General features: G+C 33.1%; 1 protein-coding gene and 1 long non-coding RNA gene across 3 annotated transcripts in view; one reads left to right on the forward strand and one right to left on the reverse strand.

Annotated features, from left to right (window-relative positions):
* Positions 1-1,005: 1,005 nt before the first annotated feature.
* Positions 1,006-5,308, reverse strand: LOC147807341 (uncharacterized). Its single transcript, XR_015435623.1, has 3 exons — positions 5,108-5,308; positions 4,050-4,194; positions 1,006-1,247 (listed from the first exon to the last, which is right to left on the reverse strand). It is a non-coding gene; the product is annotated as an uncharacterized LOC147807341 (long non-coding RNA).
* Positions 5,309-17,867: 12,559 nt separating this feature from the next.
* LOC107444912 (salivary peroxidase/catechol oxidase) overlaps positions 17,868-22,938 on the forward strand; it is a 68,893-nt gene continuing 63,822 nt past the window's right edge. The window contains exon 1 of one of the 2 annotated variants that reach the window (XM_087168315.1): positions 17,868-18,169. Coding sequence is in view for 1 of the 2 variants with exons in the window: in XM_087168314.1 (XP_087024440.1) it covers positions 19,813-19,821 (9 nt within the window). In the remaining variant the exon portion in view is untranslated. Of the gene's footprint in view, positions 18,170-19,770; positions 19,822-22,938 lie in introns of those variants that run through there. The other variant, XM_087168314.1, reaches the window with a different exon arrangement.

Genomic DNA, 22,938 nt, shown 5'->3' on the forward strand with positions numbered 1-22,938 from the left:
TAATATTAATGTTTTATAATTAGGAATACCGGTATAATATATTAAAAACAAACATTACCTATTAATATATAATTATTTATCTCCAAATTATAAAACACTGGTAAATAATAATCTACATCATAAACAAATATTTCTGATGCAAGTGTTTAAATACTACAAAAAAAAAATTTCCAAAAATAATAATTTAGTGAAATAATCAGCAACAGACAGCTATTGGAATAATATTTTCCAATAAAAAGCTACTAAAAATTACTTTAGCACAATAATCACAGGATGCATGCTTGTGGCGATCAGAAAAAAGGATTGGTTTAAAATCAAAAATTTTATGAAAATTCAGAAAATATCAGATTGGATTTAAAAATTAGGAACAAATCCGAAAAATTCTGAACAGTTGGCAGCTATGCTATTGTCTGCTTAGTCAGCTGTAAAATAAAAGCATTTTTCTAGATAAAAAAATAGAAATCATGTTACTTTAAAATTCTACAGTGGATCAGAATCCAATCAAAGACTTCAGTTATATTAATAACTGACAACCGTGCCCGAAAATAAAGAGCTTAATTATTTTTATGAATTTAAAAAATATACAATTATATTTAATACATATAGCAAAATCAATGACTGAAATGTTATCTTGTTACGGTACAGAGATATTCTTCAAACTAAATGAGACTCTGCATAAACCATTGTAGAAAATCAAGTCCTGGTAAATATATCTCACAGAAAAGCTTTAAGCAGACAATGCTGTGAGACCATTCCCCGGGACAAACATGAATCATCAGCAGAATACAGGCAAAAGCTAGAAGAGAACAAGTTGCTTCAAATTAATATTGTAATCAAGATACCTTGTTAAGATTTCAACCAATGGTTAAGTATATAGATAAAAGCACAACTCTTCAAATTGTGAATCTAATAAAGGATTGCATTAGTTTGAATCAATTTGAATTACAGAGTGAAAGAACTTTTAGCACAGAAGTATAAGTTTTAAGTTATAAGCACAGAAATTTTTTTTTTATTATTAAATCTGGCATATCCATCTTTTCCCACGCATATGGCATACTTGCGACACTTTCAGAGTGGTCTCACAACTCTTTTGGGAGGAAGCATCACTCAAACTCATACTCGGGGATTTGACACATCTGTCACTTTAAAATCAAGACATAAAAAAGGAGTGTAAATTATTGCAACATTAGCTTTGTTGCTCGATTTTTTCTTTTTGCAGATCCCCAATTTAGTCAGGTTACTTACATCTGAAAGAGAGGGAAAGTGTCTGATTAATATTATTTAATATTTCTATTGCAGCATCAATCAGGGTTTACATATAAAGACTAATGGCTTTAAGAACAAGACAATCACAGGACATTACATCACAGCATTTAATAGTTAGTCACAGCACAGATTTTATTATATTTTCTTTACACAACATAAATGACCCCACAGCCAATTGTTCAGTTGGTGTGTGCACTGTTGAGTCACCGTTTACCCTAGAGACAGCCACGTAGGCTTCTTAAAGGCACGAGTCCATGATGGATCATGGAATGTGCATGTTGTGTTATCCCTACGCTGACTTTTAATGATGAGCCAGTACATGTTGATGTGTTTGTCCATTGTTCAGGTTTGATTGCACTGTTCCCAGTTTTATAGTATCTAATCATCTAAATTCTGTCGACATCACCAGTTCCTTAATGAATATTATTTTCTAAACCTTTTACAAGAATAAAAAATAAAATCATAAATTAATTTTCTAAACTTATTAGTATCTAGATCAAACATTAAATTAGTTTTTATTTAGAATGCAATAAATGCCACTGATAAAAACAAAAGTAATAAATATTTTTGAAATAATCAAAGTAAAAGAATATATATTATTAATAAAAGAGGAATATACTAACTGGTAGGGCACTGTCTTTTCCTTAACCACGGTGTGATTAAAGACAAATACTGATAAACATTAAAAGATCATTTAATTCATTCTGACTTTAATTATTTTATTAATACTGTAATAATTTATAAACAGTGCTGTACTAACAGTAAACAATCCATACTATAACAATACAGTTGGGGAAAAAAAACTCACAACGATTAAGGTATAATGCCACTGTTAAAAATATACAATTCTCCGAATAATCAAAACATTATAGTAATAAAAGAGAAAGATACTAACTGAGACACTCATATTAGCTTCTGTTAAGTCTAGATCTCATTTAAGCTAACAAAGAATAGAATTAGATCAATCTCCGTGCAATCTAAAATTTTTTATAATCTCTTTTAGTGTTGAACATATACCCATTGCTATTTAGAAATAGCAATTGGCATTATTCATTAGCGTTATTAGCATTATTCATTTAGTATATTTTACCAAAGGCATTTAAAGTGGAAGAGTATTTATAATTCAGGTACAATGCTCTAAACAATCTTCCCTCTGTCCTTTAAGGGTAGAACCAGAATCATTGAGAGAGAACTAGTCATAAAATATTCTATTGCATCTAAAAAAATTTCTGTATTGTGTAAAGTAGCACAGATAAGAATATTAGAAAAAAACACTCTCTACTGAATATTTTTCTTTACAGCATCATAGTACTAAATCTGTTCAAGTACTGTCAGGGATCTGTCCAGACATTCTGTAAAAGGTCCGTATTTGTAAAATTGGAAAAAAATTACTTGTAATTTGTGAATATAAAATAAACGTTAAGTCACATTCTTTCAACCAGGGTCCTGCTTTTGTGAATTTGTGCAAATAGGGTCTGTTATTGCAAAAAAAAAAAAAAAAAAAAACTTTTTCAAGGAGTTTTTAAATTGTAAAGACTTACAAGATTAGGTCCAACACTGTAAAATTATAATTAAAAAAATTAAAATTTAAAAAATAAACAGCAATTGCTGCTACTAAATTAGAGATGCAACATACAAATATTTGGTATTTTGCCTATACTGCTGAACGCAGAATATTCATTTCGGACGAATAAAGGAAGAAGTGTCTGCCGAAGACAAAATTTATTTAGATTACATCTGTCGTTCTCTCCCCCGGGAAGGGCTTATTCGATTAACAAAACAATAATGAAGATAAATGAATTTGTGAAGGGTCTGAGTAAAGGATAAATTATTTTGTGAAATGTCCGTTTTTATGAAAAGATATTTTGTGAATAGTTCGTTAACGGACCCAAATATCTTCTAAACAGATATCTGACTGTGACTACTCTTTCTTATTTGTATGGGATGAGTTCTGGTTATCTGGCTAAATGTCAAGACAAGATTACAATATTTTTATATTATTAGTATATAAAGTTGTGTATAAATACACTTCTTTTTTTAGCAACTTTGCTATGCATTCTTCAAAGATGTTTGCCAGTTGAATATGGCCCTGGCAGTTTAAATGCATGTGATCTTAACCAATACATTCATCCACAGATAAAGCTGATTCACAGAACATTAACCCAAGTAAAATTCACAAAGTGTTAATTACTTCATTGAATCGCTTTATAGTGACGTTTTCAAGATTAACAAAATGTTGATGCATACGCTGATCTTTCAGCAAGAGAAATTTCTAAACTCTTCGTTCGAGAAAAACAACTCAGAAATATTTCTGTATTGTGATCTGCCGTGCCAACTACAATCGCCAAGGTGCTAAACAGATTTTAAACTTGCAAATTTAATAACAAAAAAAAAAAAAAACACATGTAGATAGTTGTCCGGGGGTGGTTACGAGTTATACCTTCTGAGTTCCCTTCTCTTTTTATTAGTTCCTGGCGGCTGGCTACCCAGAATTATTCTTCCACAGATAACCAAACAAAATCTCCCCAATAACCCCACAAATTTTATTAACCACACAAGCCAGTTTTTTAAAGTTGGGCATTGTACCCAATTGCACATCATTAGTTCCTTTATTTTTAAGAAAAGCAAAATAAATTATTATTTTATAGCACAACCATAAGTAATATTAATAAAAAAATAAATAAGTATCTGAATCAGAATAGTTACACAAGATACTAACAATGCCAACAAATGGTTTAGATACATAATCATTAAATATGTAAATAAATTACATTTCAACTTACCAACATGAATTAAGACAAAAACACAATCGTCCCTTCACAACTGCACACTTAATTTGTCCACACCGATTCCAGGGTGTGCAAACATCGATATCCCATTTTCATTCAGCATTTAAGTAATTAGCCAAATACTTCTCCAAGGAATCACCTAGTAAAAAAGTATTTTATGAAGAGAAAGAAGAAATATGAAAAGTTTGCTTTACATTGTCCACGCAAACTGTCAAAAATCTTAGGGTAATGAAAAAAATACAATTATAGATATAGTTTGAGAAGTTAAATAATTGAAAAAATTCAATTTCATATTAATATCCGATAAAGATAACTTAAATTTAAGATAACTTGCTAATCTGAATTATCTTCTAATTTATTATAGTATTTGTATTATGTATTTTAAATAAAACAAATTATTGAGTACAAATTGTTTTGCACATAATTGTGATACACCTATAGAATAAAAATTTTTTTTTGAAAGTATGCATGCTGATAATTTATTTAATAGTTAAGACAACCTAAAAGAATAATAATGAATGCAGTAACTGTGAATGAAAATGATAAATATTATCTAAATTTGTTCCATTTCTCTCAGAATTTTTTTTTAGATTAGTTTACAATAAAATTGAAACAAATTATTTTAGACATGATCAAAACCCTCTTCACTATTTTTAAGAAAATTCAATATTAATCTTTCTATATATAATAAATTTTAATTAGCAATATATTTCATAGAAAAAAAAAAGATACCTCTATATTATGTCACTAAAATAAACATAAATCAAGTAATTCAACTAAATGAAATTTCATTACTAAACTGCTTCACACAATTTCGGCAGATCAAACAAAGGATTTCTAAGGAAGCAGAGAAAAACTTTGATAAATGAATTTTTATAACGATTTTCTTAAAATACATACATTTTACAAACTATTTACTTTAAAATCTAACGCGTGGTATTCACAGATATTTAATAAAATTCATTAATCTTTTTAAAAATTTCATGTAATTTTTTTATATACTGCTATGAAACGTACACTAATATTATAAATCTTTAATTAATAAGAATTACCTGTAATTAAAACTTTCATGATGATAAAATATGAAATCCCGCGCAGCCAAATACAGAAAATGGCTTCCTCTAACAATAGCTTTTGTTTAAACAACGCCAATTGCTTTGGCGAAAAAGTTTGGTCACACAATCAATATAGGGTTATAAGAAGATTGATGGATAAAAGCTAGCGTCAAGCTCACTCCGCCCAGTTACCAATTCCTAAATTGACCAAATATCAGGGAGATGTGGCAAAAATAGAATTTTGTTGAAAGCCATTTATGTCGTGAAGCTAATGTACTCACTCCCGCTTCTTTGAGAAGGAGTGGAATGGGTGTCCATTGAGGCAAGCCTGTTGCTACACGTAGTGCAGCATTATATTATTATACGCCGAGGGTTCGTACGTTTGAGAAAGAAAAGTTGTGGCTACCAACTCGAGGACACTTCGGATGCATGAGTTTACAATTCAGAGTAGGTGATCTGGTTGAGCACCTTTGCGTGTGGTAGCGATGCAGTTTAGTATTTTCAGTTTTTAATATTCTGAAATGATGGTGGAAGGTTATGTTGCTAGAGAAAGGTAGACCGAGAATCCGAAGGTTTTGAACTCAGGGGATTGGTTTGTTAAAAACAATGAGACTGAAATTTTCAGCAATCCGTCTTCTAGAAAAATTAATGGCAGCACTTTTTCTGGGACAATTTCAAGGTCTCAATCCTTACACCATTTATGAATTTGGTGGGGGAAAAATTGCATCTTATGTTTCACTTCGTAAATAGCTTCACTTCCTGCAATAAGGTAGGTATCGACCCCAAATATAAGACATAATATGTCACCAGGGCGAATAAGATGGAGGTCAGATACGTAAATCATGAAGTGGAAAGAACTGACCTTTGCGGAACGCCTCTGTTCATGGACAATTAGCTGATAGCGTATTCCACCACCGCACAGCTATCTTTCTGTGTTTGACAAAATTGTGGACGAAAAGGGCAGCTCTGTCAGTAATACCGGATTTTAAGAGTTTGAGAATTAAGGCTTTCTGGTTGATATTTTCGTATGCTATGCTGCGTGAATGTCAAGTGAGTAGCAAATCCCAAATTTCTTTTTGTATCGAGCCCGAAGGACTTCGTGATGAAGGATGGCGAGTACTGGATTTACCCTTTTAGACAAGAGGGATCTGCAGTGACAGGGGTGGAAGACTCTAGTCCTTTGTGAAAAATCAGTGAGCCGTTTTAGAAGCATACGTTCGAGAGTTTTACTTAAGTTGATCTTAGCTATATAGGTCTATAAGATGATACAAGATCCGTAGATTTATCTTTTTCTGGACAGGGATGACGTGCGCTAGTTTTCAGGACTCTGGGATTTGTCCAGAAACCCAGATAGAGTTAAACTAATCCAGTAGTTTCTGTAGGGCTGCTTCGCAGAGAGAGTGCAGCACCTTTAAAGGAATTTTATCCTGTCCTGGTGATTTACGATTGAAGGATGAGAGCACACAGCGAAGTTTTTGTAAAGTGAAGAGTTGATTGAATTCCTGGGCTGCTCAACTGAAGTCCAGGGGAAGACGGTTTTTGGTAGGTGTTTTAGAGTAGAAGACTGCAAATGCATTTGCTTGTGCCAAGGCACAATGACGTTCTATGTTGTTCACTGTGATTATTTTTTGAAGTGGAGGGTGCATGAAGGAACTCAGAACGATTTAATATTAAAAGAAGTATTTTGTCACGATTAATATTGAACGAAGGATTTAGATTGCCAAGCGTTAATGCAGATTTAATTCCAGTATTGCCTATGGGCTGCGTGGATTGCCTTCCGCAACTCAGCTGCAGTTTTTTTAAATATGTTTTCCACAATTCTAGATTTTAGAGTTGGGCGTGCAATTCTTAAATATTTGCGTTTTTTACCGAATAAAAAGGAGCATTGACTATTCCAGGAGGGCGGAAAACGTGGGTTGTAAGTTGGTCTATATGAGCTATATTTCTTTAGTTTTTGCTGGTATATATTAATTCAAGACTTTACGTGGAGAAGTTATTTTCCGCAAGGATAGACTCATCGAAGTCGGGAATTAGGTGGTTCCAATGAACTTGAGTTTGTTTACTTGAGGAAGGGTTACTATTGAAGATTGCAAGAGAAATACTCGCAGGCGGGTGATCGCTTTTAAATCTGTCAGAGGCGTTTTTGAAAAAAGGTCAGTTGATGAAATTATAAGATCTAAAAGCGAGGATTGGCGCCCTGGCTTGAAGCATGTTGGGATCTTTGTATTTAGCAGCAGGCAATATTGTCCCCTCTGCAGAGGATCAAAATTGTGATGGCATGTCTTCGGATCATCCTCAGGGATGTTTCCCAGACCGTCGCCAATAGCCCATTGTGCAGCTCTAGGGCGACGTAAATTAGCAACAACAGCAGGCAATATTGTGCCTTATAAGCCACTCGAGAAACTTTTCTTCATTTCATGATGTTGAAAAGGCTACTGAAGCAGCGTGGTGTAGATTAAAGTCTCCTACTAAGAAGAATGGGTTAGTTAGCGATCGTCTAAGAGATTGCGACCAGTCTGCAGAATATTGGCCCTTAGAAGCAGAAAGGTTCACAAGTGAGAAGGGGTAGTCAGGCGTAGCAATCTGAACCGCGAACATTTACTTGTCTGCTGGTGGTAGATTTGGTAGATAGGTACTTTATTTACGTTGCACTAGAGATGCACAATGGGCTATTGGCGACTGTCTTGGAAGCACCCCTGAGGATGATCCGGACATGCCATCGCAATTTTGATCCTCTGCAAGGGAACAGCTCCCCCACTTTAGTAGTTCGATGACCTGCGTGCGAAATCTAGAACTTGCGGTAGAACAATTTTACGGGGACCGATACCGTGCACCCTCGGTCTCAACTCTGTCTGATCAAAGCGGTCACCCACCCACTTACTGACCGCAGCCAGTGATGCTTGACTTCGGTGTTCTACTGGGAACCGTGTTTTTACGACCAGTTCACTGAGGGGCATAGATTTGGTAAGGGTACGACTTTCGATGAACATCACGGTTAACTGCAATAACTTACTCGCCCCCCACGGCCACTAGTTCGATCCTAGCGGAATATTATTTTAGTGGAAACTTGGAAAGTGTCTGATGGAGTTAAAAATGTCTCTTGAAGAGCTATTATTTGAGATTGGGAGAAATAATTTAATTTCAACCATTGGAGTTTTTTTCTTATACTGCAGCAGTTCCAAGAAGTAATATTTATTGACATGCTGAAAATTGTGAGTTGGATGGCTAACTTTTTATAATGCTTCTACAATGCCAAGATATTATTTGTACGATTTGAATTAAAGCAGAGTGTAGATATTAGTGAAGTTATAAGCTTTTAGAATTCTTAACGTGATGTTTGTTCAACTTCATGATGTCACTGATCAAAACGTTTGAACGAGATTGTAGGTTTTTATTGGTGGTTAATTGTAGCAGTATGTCCAGGAGCACTATGTGTTTGTGGTGAGACGATGAAATAACATTTTGTGGGTGTTTCGATGTGTAGGTGGATGAAGATATGTTATTCTAAGGTATTGGTTCAGTGACAGAATTAGCTGGAAGAGAAGGAACAGGTTTGGGAAAAGTTAGAATAGGTAGATGATTGTTTTGATCGCTCAAGGGACGGAATTTTTTTCCTTGAAAAGTATGGCTCGGATGACGAAGTGTCTAGACGGGAGATTAGGTTGTCAATGACTGTAAATAACTTTTAAAAAGGGATATTCTGGCGTTGAGCGAGAACTTATAATTTAGCGTCAAAGAATGTGACTACCTCAGATAAGACGCTCTTGACGATAGACTTAATGTCTTCGACTTCAGTGACGTGGTCAGATTTAGATATGGTCGCATAAGTGGAGGGGGAATTCGTTGACTTAAACTATCATCAGGCTTCTGTGAATAATAGATGGTACTTGTTTTTTAATTCTAAGAAACTCTTCTTCCGTCCGAGATGGGCATGTCAAAGTATTGACTGGATGACAATTAGAACAATGTGGGAGTTAATTATCACATTCCGAGTCGGTGTGTTGATCACCACAGTATGAGCTGTGTTGGTATTTAGATAGAAATTTTTTTAGTGAGTGGCTAAATTCGAAGCCTTTAGAACACTGACGCGGACGATCACAAAAAAAGGGAAGTACGCTCGAGGTTATACCAGAATTTGAGTTTAGTTGGAGCTGATGTGCCCTAAATTGTAATTAGGTAGATCTTAGACAAGGCTGATGATTCCTTATTTGTAAATCTGTAAATGCTGTGGACTAATAAGTTGTTGTACGAGAGTTCAGATGCAAAGTGATCAATCGGTATTTCCTGAGACAAAAATCTGGAGGTGATATATTTGGGAAGAACATAAGAATGAGTGGGATTTCCCATAATGTTGGTTATTTTACAGATTTCGAGAGCAGTCCCATAGTTGACCGTTTAGATTAAGAGTTTACCTTGGCGGGTGTGCACACATGAAATAATATTTCCAGGTGAACTACTACTTCATTTGGATTGTCTTTTAGGAAGATAGGCTTCTGAGGAAAAGAGTTTTATCCAGTAGGAGCAAAAGAAATCGCATATGTAAACGAACCACCAGCTGTCGCATATTCCAATTGTTCAGAAACAGTATCCTCAAATTCGAGTTGTGTAGAAGTTGACACTCTAGTAGTTCGTGATGAACAGAAATTAGAATTAAAATCCATTTCATCTTCCCTCATGTTGAGGAAAGATAAAGGATTATATTAAACCAAAAACTATACTTACGTTAAAGTCGTCAACAATAATTCAAACCGCTAAGGTGGGTGCTACCCAAGTTAAAAAGATCAGGTTTTACTGCAACATATACTTGAAAAGCAAAAATAAACCAATAAGTTTAATCCACTAAACCTCAGAGGATGAAAATAAATATACAACAAACTAATTTTCACTATCCTCGCAAAACTCAATTAAACTCAACATGTACTGTAAACCAGTGTTCCCCAACCTTTTTATCACCGCGGACCTGTCAACGTTTGATAATTTTACCACGGTCCACTAAAGGGGGGGGGGGGGCATTGATTGTTTATTTTTTTGATTATTTTGATTTTATAATTTTAATTTAATTGTATTTAAACTTACCTTTAAAATAAAATACAGTTACACCAAAAAATAAAGTGATTTAACATTTTAACTTACTTGAACGTTACATCAATGAGAACCCTGAGTTTGTTTCTTTGCTATAAGACGGGCTCCATCTGGGGGTAATCGGAGACAATGACACCCGAAGTGTGTTGCTTATCTCCAGTTTATTCCGTTGCCTTGTTTTGGTTGCTGTTTCCGCAGAAAATCCCGCTTCACACAGATAGGTTGTCGGAAATGGCAATAGGGATTTAAGTGCTGTGGTGGCAATCTCGGGGTATTCTGCCAAGACTTTAATCCAGAATACCAGCAGATGTTGTTTCGAACGTAGTCTTAAAGCCGCCGTCATTTGCAATCTCCAACAGTTGATCTTCTTGCATTGACAAGCTAGATTCACCCGATTTGTTGGCAAATGGGTCGCGGATCCATTCCTTACCAGTTCGTGGGTCTTTTGTGGTTGGGAAGCAGCGCTCGAACTCTTTTAAAAGCAAAGACAGGTCGTGAACCAACTGGGAGAATGAATCTCCAGGCTCTGTCTCGCCTAAAATACCCGCTAATGTCTGAAACATGTCGAAAATGCCTCTGTTCACGCGTCGTCCCCATAACTCCAGTTTGGCTTTAAAGGCAGCTACTTTGTCAGCCAACTTGAAAACAGTTGTCATTTTCCCCTGAAGGCACAGATTGAGTTCATTCAGCAGATTGAATATGTCACACAGGTAAGCCAGTTTGGTGACCCATACCTGGTCACTGAAATGTGCTGCCAGCGGTGACTTCTTTTCTAAGAGAAATCTTTGCAATGGCCCTCGCAATTCAAATACTCTCAGTAGCGATTTTCCTCTGGATAACCATCTAATTTCTGTGTATAACAGAAGGCATCTGTACTATGCGTCCATCTCCACACAAAGCTGCTCAAACAGGCGCGAGTTAAGGGCGTGTGCTTTGATGTAGTTAATAACTTTAACGACATCAATCAATACGCTGTTAAATTCTGGTGACATTTTTCGGCTTGCTAGCACTTCCCTGTGAATGAGACAATGTGTAGCTTCACTCTCAGGTGCAACTTCCTTAATCCGAGCAGTTAAACCAGATAGACGTCCGGTCATAGCAGCAGCTCCGTCTGTGCATATGCCTAACAAAAGGACCACTTTAGTTGTCTTTAAATATATACCCATCCAGTGACTTGAACAGTTCTGCTCCTGTGGTGTTGGTTGGCAAAGATAGTGCACATAACAAATCCTCATGCACATCTTCCTGATATAGATATCGCACTTAAACAAGTAGTACTGCCTTGCTGTCAATATCTGTAGATTTGTCAACCTGGAGTGCGTACCACGGTGATGCATTAATCCTCTCCAACAATTGCTTTTCAATGTCTTCGGCTATTTCCTCAATGCGCCTAGTCACAATGCTAGCCGACAAAAGCACATGTGCTATCTTTTCCACAGCAGCTTCTCCTAGTATTTCACGGCAAATGTCTTTAGTGGCGGGCAAGATTAATTCTTCACCTATATTGAATGGCGTTTTAGCTTTAGCAATGCGGATTAGCCACCAAATATGATGCTCTTAGTGCACTCTCCTTTATTGATGTGGTGGTTTTTCTGTCCTTCGTGTTCCCGTTTTTTTCTTTCAAAATACTCCAGGGACTTGTCTTTTAATACAGGGTGCTTGGCGTTCAAGTGGCGAAGCAGTTTTGAAGGTTTCATTGCTTCATTAGAGAGTTGATCGCCGCAAACTATTGAGAGCGGTTTTGGTTTGTGTGAATCGCCTGTCCCGACAAAACCATACTTCAAGTAGGACTCATGGTATTGTCTGTTAAAAGTTGCATGTTTCTTTGATGTTGAAGGCTCTTCGGTCTCTTCACTGAGCCTTTTCTTTTTTCCAAGGAAACTTTCTAAGGACGTCTGTTTTGTATTCATGTTTGCTAACTTGTGAGTTAAATTTGTGCAGACACAATACACACGTACACCAAGCACTGTTAAACCTGAGAAAGTACCGGTGAACAGAGAGAGGAGTGATAGACACTTTCGTTTTACAAAAAACAAACAAATCCACATAAAGCACACAAAACAGTAGAGAGGAATCATGGTCACGTGGTCTTTGGGCGACTAAATGGCAGACGAGCCAGCTTCTCTTTTATAGCCTTACTATGCACTCTCGCTGTGTGAGGCGTCAGAATCGAGAGAGAAGACGAAGTTCTTTATTAGTTCCAATGCAAATGTCGCGTCGCGTTTTCTTTTTTTATTTATGATATTTACAGTTACGATGATTGTTTTTTTTTTTATTAAAACTAATTGAATGAGAAAATAGTTGCAGAAGATTTCTTTTTTTTTTCTTTTTTAAAACATTAAAAAAATTATGTTACTACCTTCGGGGGCATATTTTTTTTAAATAAATAAAATTTTAATGGAACACAGATATTTTTAATTTGGGGTATAAACCTAGGAATTTAAATTCAGTTTCAATGAAATGGGCGGACCGGTACCATTTGATCCACGGACCGGTACCGGTCCGCGGACCGGGGGTTGCGGACCACTGCTGTAAACTGTATAAAATAACTGGGCACCTGAGGCCACTTGTTTTCCCATTCATCTTGAGCTTGGTCTGTGTGGTGCTTCGTTGAGGTTGTGGAATGCAAATAAAGTAAAGGAGTATTCATGTGGATCATTGAGGTTGTGACTGTGTAATTACGTGCAGTAGTGTGATAAGACTACATTGTAGAAGTATGAACTTTAGCTAAGCAGATATGATGAAAATGAGGTTATGTATATGCTATTGATGTCGGGAATATGATGCATCACTGCAATAGTTATGCTGCTTCGGTTAAATTTTCTTGTCTTCAGTTAAATTTTCAATTAGAAATATTTAACTGAAATTTTCTATAGAGCAAGAGGTGGCTTTTTCGTGGAATTTGATATTTAATTTAGCTATATGTTTGTCTATTGCATCTATTTTGAGGCCAAGGTGCATTGTTCAACATGCGCTAGTTTTTTTTCATTTTTATTTATATTTTACATTTGTTCAAAGACAGCTATTGAAAATAATGATTGCCTTAATAAACAAGCTTAGAGCTTTAATCGTCAAACTATTTCAACATTTTGAGGCTCAGGGTTATAGGTGCCGTTCTCTCGCTCTTGTAAAAAACTCGCGTATGATTGAAAATATGACTGGTAAATTTTATTCATAAAAAGGCTTAAAAATTAAATAATTCGGTTGGCGAGCTAAAATTCATTTTAATTACCTATTAATTGTGTCAAATAAATGTAAAGACTAATTTTAAATTTTTAATGCAAATACTTATTTACTTTGTTATACTGTCTTCACAGTTCTTCAACAACGCCATTAAACTAATTCATCATTTTTAAAAAAATTATTTTTTGCTTTAAAATCTATTATGTATTACTATTACAAAAGATTAAGGATAATAGTGTATGGAATTATTAATTATCGCAATTATTAATAATCAATGTTTATTATTTACAATAATAGAATTATATAAGGGATGGGAGTGACATTACAAGTTTACCCTGCACTGTTTTTTTTTAAGGTTAAATACCATTGCCTGATATACATTAGTCGGTATACCCTAAATATAACTAACTTTGAAGAATAATTTTAATTTTTCTAAAGCAAAAGTTTATAAAAGTAGATTCCATGGCAAACACGGCAACAGCAGTTTTATCTTTCTTTTATTATTGCAACGTTTTAATTTCACATAAAGTATTGTAAAAAAAAAAAAAAAAAAAAAAAAAAAAAAAAAAAAAAAAACTGAACAGAAATTTAATACAAATAAACCGTCATTTTATCCCCCATAAAATCACGAGATAATAGTGATCAAATAGATTTTATTTTCTGCCAACCAATTTAACACAAAAATTAAAAAATAAATAAATAAATGATTTTATTCAAAAACTCCGACAACTTTTTTATCTCCTGATATAGATAACGCTCTGTAGTTGAGATGATTATAATGAGCCGACAAATTATCTCAGGGAATCACTTTTTTTCATGGTTGTAGTATTTAGCTAACCTGTTTTCTAGTATATTTCAGAGAATGTCGAAGTTATTATTTTAAGAACGTATAATATGCAACATAAAAACGGAACATCTCAATAAATTTAAACTGAAGATCATGAGGGTTAATCACCTACCAAGATGTGATTTTAATAATTAGAGGGATTTGACTTTAAATATGCTAATTAACTTAATCACGTACAAAGATGTGATTATTGTGATTAGAGGGATTGACTTTAAATATGCTAATTAACTTGAGCAGATGATATTTTAAGATATCAAATCTGACCAGGACCAAAACGTTCTTCCTCAGAATAAATATAAATTTTTTTTCTCGACAGATTTGTTTTCTAAATTCTCAAAAGACATAGGCAGAAGGGAGGGAAGTAGCAGGTATCTGGAAATTATGGCCCAATTTAAATAGGAGAGTTGTCGAAATTTGGGTCTCTTTTCTTAATTAGCTAGCATTTTAAATATTCATAAGATACACAGAATGACGATAAGTGCAAGTCAGTTTTCCTTATTAGACGACACTTTAAATATGTATTGGTTGCGCACTTCATCAATCTAAACACATTTTTGGAAAAAAAAAAATTATTTTGTGGTGAAAAAGAAAGTGTGAAGATCATGCAATGATTTTTTATTTTTTTGATTAATGGCGGGCACTTGGATCTATTTCCCATTGGCCTCAGAAATGCCAGAATTGCTACTCTCTTATCGTACCCAGTGAGCACCTATGGCTAAGCCACGGCGGTGGAGCAGCGTCACCCACGTTATACAACCACAAACCCGTTCATAGGGCGGGTTACATTCACACAGAAGAAAGGACATAGAACACAGAGAGAGAGAGAAAGAAACATCCATGCCCTGAGCGGGATTCGAACCCGCAACCATCAGATCATGCAATATTATCATAAAAGAAATTAATGAAAATTTGATTGTCCTTTTTTTTCCTTCTCTTTTTCATTGCCATAAATATATGTAATCTTTATAGTAAAATAATGGTTAACTCTTTCCTAAAAAAAATAATAATAAAAAAAAAATAATTGTGAACGCTTTATTGCAATCACTGGTTACCCATTGGTCTAATGTGTTTTTTTCCCCTCTCTGCGCCAGTCTAACATAAACTCCACATTTTCAGACACTGCATTAATTGATTTTTGACTTGTTATCGAATGGGCTGGATTGGTCATCAATTCCAATTAATATACGTTTCTTAAGACGTCACGACAGTCTTTTCCATCTTTAGTATTCATATTTATATTAAAATCGCCACCTCAGTAATTATGCGGTTGTTGTTCATTTACGTCGCACTAGAGCTGCACAATGGGCTATTGGCGACGGTCTGGGAAACATCCCGGAGGATGATCCGAAGACATGCCATCACAATTTTGATCCTCTGCGGAGGGAATGGCACCCCCGCTTCGGTAGCACGACGACCTGCAAGCGAAGTCGAGCACTTTACGGTAGCACAGTTTAACGAGGACCAATACCGCACACCCTCGGTCCCTACGCAGACTGATCCAAGTGGTCATCTACCCACACACTGACCACAGCCAGTGATGCTTGACTTCGGTGATCTGATGGGAACCGTGTCTTAGCGATCAGTCCACTGCGAGACTCCACAGTAATTATGAATAAGTGAATCTTGAAAAGAACATAGAAAGATTATCAAACAGTAGCGGTCGCCATAGCAACGCATGCAATGACGACGCATGCGCACTGTTTACTATTACTCTTGAACACAATTGAAAAGTGTGATGACGTCCAAATAAGGTGCGCACGCCATCAAACCCAAATACAACACCCATTTTGCAAATGGGTAAAAAAATAAAAATTTAAATGTTTATGCATTTATTTCCACTCATTACTTCTCTTAGTAATGTACTGAATTTATACCAGCGTTTTCCCAAATAACGTTTCTTATATTAGCAAACACGATACCTTACCTAATTTGATTAAAAGTGCTACATCTAATGTCATTCCGTTGCACACGAGAGTGCTTTAGATTGCGTTTATATTATTTGAATAATTAATTCAGACTTTCAATGAAAATATATCAAAGCACCAAATCTAAATACATCTATCTATCTATCAATCTATCTATCTATATATATATGCGGAAAGAAATAAAAAAGGATTTTTAAAAGAAAAACTGTAAAAAAAAGAAAAAGTTATAAAGTAATTAAAATTCTGAAATCTAGTAGTGAAAAGATGTAATTTCGTCATCAGCACACACGATTATATCCGCTATATATTTTATAATGCATTTTTTTTAATATTCCAAAACTAAATAAGAGAAAAAGTCATCTTTTTTGCTAATTTAAAAAATTCTTCTTAATGGTTTGTCTTGACACTTAATTTCAATTGATTTGAAGTATTATTGCTTTGAAGAACAATTGCTTTGAAGTATGATATCATCGCAATAAATTGTAACAATATTTATTTTACTAAACCACAGAGTACATAAGTAATTAATGCTTGATAGTCAAATTCGTGGATATAATTGAAAGACTATTTTTTACAATTCAAAAATCAAATTAATTTTACGAAGCTTTTCGGCTAAGGGAAAAAAAATGTCAAAAAACTTCAGCTATCATTGACGCCAGCGATGCTTAACCATTTTTTTAAATTTTATTTTATAACCGGCATTAAACAGTCGACCCAATACTGAGCTTACGACTATCAATATTCAAATCAGTAGCCTTGTAATTTTGAACCTAATCCTGAAGATAAGTTAACTCCTGGATTAAGCATTGGGATAAACTAGCCAACGTGGAGGACTCGTTAATGGATCTAACCCTTATTTGCGTTACACGAAGAGGAAAACTACGTAAACCTCCGACAGTTAGCCCGACGACGAGGACATTCTAACTCATGGTCCATCTACCACTGAAGATATTTTACGTCAACACTGTAGTCTATGTAAGCCGGGAGCAGAATTTGTATCAACCAGCCGAAGCAGGGATTTGAGCTGGGGTCACCTCATTGGAAGGCGAATGATCTATCTCCTGAGCAACTGTGGCTCATGCTTAACTAATTAACGGAATTCAAGTTATTAGGTATCTATTACCGTTAAGCATTACTGGCGTCACAACTAATAGTTGGACATATTTCTTCACCATCCCTGGTAATGGAATAAAACGCAAAACATATTAAACTATACATTCCACCTTGGCATAAAGAATTTTCTGATCTGTAGAAAGATTAAATTGCTTAATTCTTGAAAATTAATTAAAAGTTTTTTAATAAAACTTCATGTTCGACTAGATTTTCTCATCTCATATAAAATCATTAAAATTAATGATTAATTCTAATTTCGTTACAGTCAAAAACAACTACTACAAAATTCATAACAGTTATAAAAAAATAGTATATCATTCTCAATTTCATGGGACGAAAAAGATTTCGAAATTGTAAAAAAAATGGTACGTATTAGGTAATTTAAAAACAACATAGTGCCGAAAATGAAACAATAAAAATCCTTATTTTGAAATACATTTTCTTCTCGAAAACCACATTACTAGCAGTATTTACGATTGTGTAATTTCTAGAACATAGCTCAGAGTAGCAAACAAATTGAAACAATTGTGATTCAAAAATCTTGAGAGTTTTTGTATGACTTTGGAGGGCTTCAGATAAGATCTTTTTCTTAAGATGTTTGGCTTATCTTTCTAAAAGATGTAACTTATCTTTCAATAAGCACCGGTTATTGTCTTTTGTGCATTAATACCGTCAATTTAGAATTTTTGTTTTGTTTTATTGTCGACATCTTACTGATTGACAAAATACTTCAAGTTTCTATTGGCACTAAAACTTAGCTCCATTAACAGAAGCTGTTGGTGGTGTACTAGTACTTTAGAATTAATTATTGAAATTTATTTTGATCTATTTAGATATACATTTCATTTTATTAAGCTTCTTTAAGTTATTTTAAGACCAACGGAAGCTTTTTCAAGACTTTCATTATCGGTAAATAATTATTTATTTTTCAAAAAAATTATAAATGATTTTTGTTATATCTGTTTTATCATTGTCATTGAAGAAGAGAATATAACGATCATTATTTAATATTTTTATGTATTATTTTGTGGTATAAATTTATAAAAATAATTTTAATAATTTATTTTGAATTATTTTAATATATTGAATGATGGATTTTTTTCAATTTTTATTTTCGTTTTGAATTGTTTTTTGTTAATTTCATTCTGTTTTTATAATTGGTAGCTTTTTCTCGTTATTTGCAATATTAGTTTTAGTATTTTATTTTGAATTATTTTAACAAATTAAATGAACGATCTTTTTCCAATTGTTCAATTATTTATTTATTAATTCAGTGTTTCTGTTTTGGAATTGTTTTTTATTAACTTCATTTTGTTTTTATAACTGGCACTTTTTCTGTTTATAATTGTTATGTGCATTTCTTATGCATCTGTTTATTTTTTACATTAAATTTTGCACAAAAAAATACATTTCAGTTTTAAATAAGATTTAAATATTATATTTCATAAAATTACTTGTCAATTTTAAATAATAATTAAATAATAATAAGTTCTTTAAAGGTCTCATAAGAAATACCTGTTAATTTGAAATTGAATTTACATTAAGAATATGACCGTTTGTTGTTAATGCAATTAACATTTAATGTCTCAACGATGAATATATGCTAATCATAAATGCGATTAAATGCGTCGTATAAAAAAATATTTGCTAATTTTAAATAAAATGTTTGCTAAAGGGATAAATATTTGTTAATTAAGACTTACATTAAATACAAATGAAAAATACCTTATAGTTACAAATACGATTTACATTTAATGTCTTATAAATGTGTTTAAATGTGGTTTGATGGAAACGTCTTAAACACACGTGTTAATTAAAAGAATTATTACATGAAAACTGGTTTTTAATTTCAAATACGATTTACATAAAAAATATAATAGCGGTAAAGTTAAATTCATTTTAAATTTAATATCTAGATAAATTTACGTTTATTTTAAATGTGATTTGCATGAAATATATATCATATAAATATGCCTCTTCAAGCTAAATGTGATTTATATTAAAATGAAGTATGCACGATAGTTTTAAATACAATTAACTTCAAATTTCTGAAATAGTTTTCTAACTCTCGTAGTTGTTGGAAATTGTTTAACTTGAATACAAATAAGTGTAATATTCCCACTAGATTTTAATAAAAGTGCCAATAGAGATATAACGTATTTGTATGCACGTTACCTTTTCAACTTTAATAAAATTTTATAGGTCACAATGCAAATTTAACCTTGAAACGGTGTTTGTAGAATTTAAAATTCATATAAATCTGATTTAGAATAAATATACAATTGTCTCAAAATGAAATTGGCATTTATTAAGCATTTGATAACTCGATATTATATTTCAATGTCACTAATTTTCTGAGCTATCAGCTTATGAAACGTATTATTAATGATGCGCTATTTTGTCAATTGCTGTTGCGATGCTCAAGGCAAAATACAGCTTATATAAGAAATATTTTTGTTAAATTTTATCACGTTTATATTGATTACTCGATTTTTAACTTTTTTATTTGGAAGTAAAAATATTAAGAGTTGTAGTTTAGTGTCGACTCAACGATGAAAAAGGTGAGGAAATGTTTAGAAATAATTTTAATTTTTTTTATATTTAACAACAACCAAAACATAGCTTTTAATCCTAAATATCGTTGCTTTTTATGCTTTAAAAATGTTCTTAATATTATCTGAAACTATTTTTATAATGTAATTAACAAAAGTAGATTATTATCTATTGAAAATACATCTTGGACGTGATAATCCGATTATTATATCGGTTTGGTTTTTATCCAGTTAAAAGATAAACATGATTTTTTTTTAAAAATTTTAATTACTGTTCCGACTGTTCGTTAAAAGAATATTCTTCAGCCTTTTTTAAGCTGTATTTAAGTATTTTTTATTTTAATTTTATAACCGTCGTTGAACAGCCGACCCAGATTTTTGGGTTTACGACTACTAATGTTTAACTCCGTAGCCTTGTAATTTTATTACTCAATCCAGAAGACAAGGGAACTCCTGGATCAAGTGTTGGGAGAAATTTGCCTTCGTGGAGGGCTTGTTTCGATAGAACTAACCCGCATTTGCGTTACACGTAGAGGAAAACTCCAAAACAAAAAACCTTCTACGGCTAGCCTGACGGCAAGGGGACTCTAACTCATGATCGTTTACCACTGAGGAAATTTTACGTCAGCATTGTGGTCGGTGTAAGCCGGATGCGGAATTCGTATCGACCAGCCATTGTTAAGATTCGAAATCGGTTCACCTCATTCGAAGGCGAACGCTCTATCCCCTGAGCCATCACGGTTCTGTATTTAAGTATTTTTATTTTTATATTTTATGACCATCGTTGAACAGTTGACCCAATTTTTGGGTTTTCGATTACGAATATTCAACTACGTAGCCTTGTAATTTTAAACCCAATCCAATAGACAAGGGAACTTCTGGATCAAGTATGGGGAAAAATTTGCCTTCTTGGAGAACATTTTGATGGAACTAACTCGCATTTGCGTTACACGGAGAAAAAGACCACGAAAACCTCCCATGGTGAGCCTGACGGCAAGGAGACTCTAACCCATGATCCATCTACCACTGAGAATATTTCACGTCAGCACTGTGGTTAGTGCAAGCCTGACGCGGAATTCGTATCAACCAACCATCGCTGGAATTCGAATCCGGTTCACCTCATTGGAAAGCGAACGCTCTATCTTACGAGGCATCGCTACTCAGAGATAGCAGTACTGATGTATGGGCAATAGTAGATAGTAGGGGATGGTATTATTGATATTTAAATGCTGATAAAATAAATAATGATACTTTGGTTACAGAATTTTCATATCGCGATATGTTTTCAAGAAAATATTGATATTTTAAGACGCATCGCACGATATAATGTAAGCGTTGGTTAAGCTATAATTGTAATAAAGTTAGTAAGAATGCATTTTATTGTAAAACATAATGAAGAACGAAAATAAGAAATATATATATATAAAGAACACAAACAGATATTGCTGCTTCGATGAGAGCACGAATATATTTATATTGAAGAATACATTAATATTTTTTATTTTTATTTTATTTAAACGACTTAAAACTCCTCATGCACCACAAAGTATAGCATGAGGCTTACAGTTGTAAGTAAAAAACAAAAGGAGAAAAATTTACAAATTTACATTAAAAACAAAATTCCGCAAGGCCGCAAGACTTTCAATACTTTTGACCAGTTCTGATAAGACAGGTGGCCAACAAATTGAAAGACGTCTCAAATCAGTCTTTAAATTCATTCGGGCACTCGCATAGAGACTACAGTGAATGAGAATATGTTCAGCATTTTCATCAGCATCACCGCAAGCACAAATTCCACTGGTCTGCAGATGGAAACGAAATAAATATCTTTTAAAATTTCCATGGTTTGTTAAAATTTGGGTCAATTTAAAATCAGTTGCGAAGAACTTACATTGCAAACGGTGAAAAATGGATGGAAAGAACCTTTTCGTCCAGAGCGACCGAGGCGAAGCAAGAAATTCTGCATTCCAGTCCGCAATGATTTATACATTAATATTGAAGAAAAGAATAATATTGAATGAATACATTAATATTGAAGAATAGGTAAATATTGACTGAATACATTAATATTGAAGAATAGAATAATATTGAATGAATACATTAATATTGAAGAATAGAATAATATTGAAGAATAGAATAATATTGAATGAATACATTAATATTGAAGAATAGAATAATATTGAATGAATACATTAATATTGAAGAATAGAATAATATTGAATGAATACATTAATATTGAAGAATAGAATAATATTGAATGAATACATTAATATTGAAGAATAGAATAATATTGAATGAATACATTAATATTGAAGAATATAATAATATTGAATGAATACATTAATATTGAAGAATAGAATAATATTGAATGAATACATTAATATTGAAGAATAGAATAATATTGAATGAATACATTAATATTGAAGAATAGATTAATATTGAATGAATACATTAATATTGAAGAATGGAATAATATTGAATGAATACATTAATATTGAAGAATAGAATACTACTGAATGAATACATTAATATTGAAGAATAGAATAATATTGAATGAATACATTAATATTTTTAAAAGAGCAGCCAATTTTATTTCGCCAACTGTGCACCTAAAAGAATATTCGTCGGTCTTTTCAATGGTGAAGTTATTTTCTACTTGGGTAATAAGAAAATAAATATTGGTATTTGTGTTGAGTGATGTTAGAATTTTATTATCGCGATATATCGTCAGAAAATATCGTTATTTTATGATATATCATTCGATTTATTGTAATGTGATATAATGGTGAGCAAATTTAGTTTCATAATTCTTAAAATGTGTGGAATTGAATATTTTCTTAATTAGGATGTTACATTCTGAATAAATAAATAAATAAATAAATAAATGAATAAAAAGTTGTGAGGGTTGATGAGCGAAACGAGGAGGGTGCAGGGCACCCTAGTTGTTAAAATACTATTTTGAAAGAACTATGAAACTTATTGAATCATTGATAATTCTTCCAATTGGAATTTCTTAAAAAGTAAAGGTTGGGGATAAATGATTAGATTTAAATTGACTAAGTTTAATGATAATACAGCTCTATTCTCTTTTAGAACCTAATTTAATCTGTGATTATTAGCTGATTT

Source organism: Parasteatoda tepidariorum, chromosome 7 (genome assembly GCF_982258835.1).
Source record: "Parasteatoda tepidariorum strain Cologne lab strain chromosome 7, Ptep-v5.0, whole genome shotgun sequence".
Lineage (NCBI taxonomy): Eukaryota > Metazoa > Arthropoda > Arachnida > Araneae > Theridiidae > Parasteatoda > Parasteatoda tepidariorum.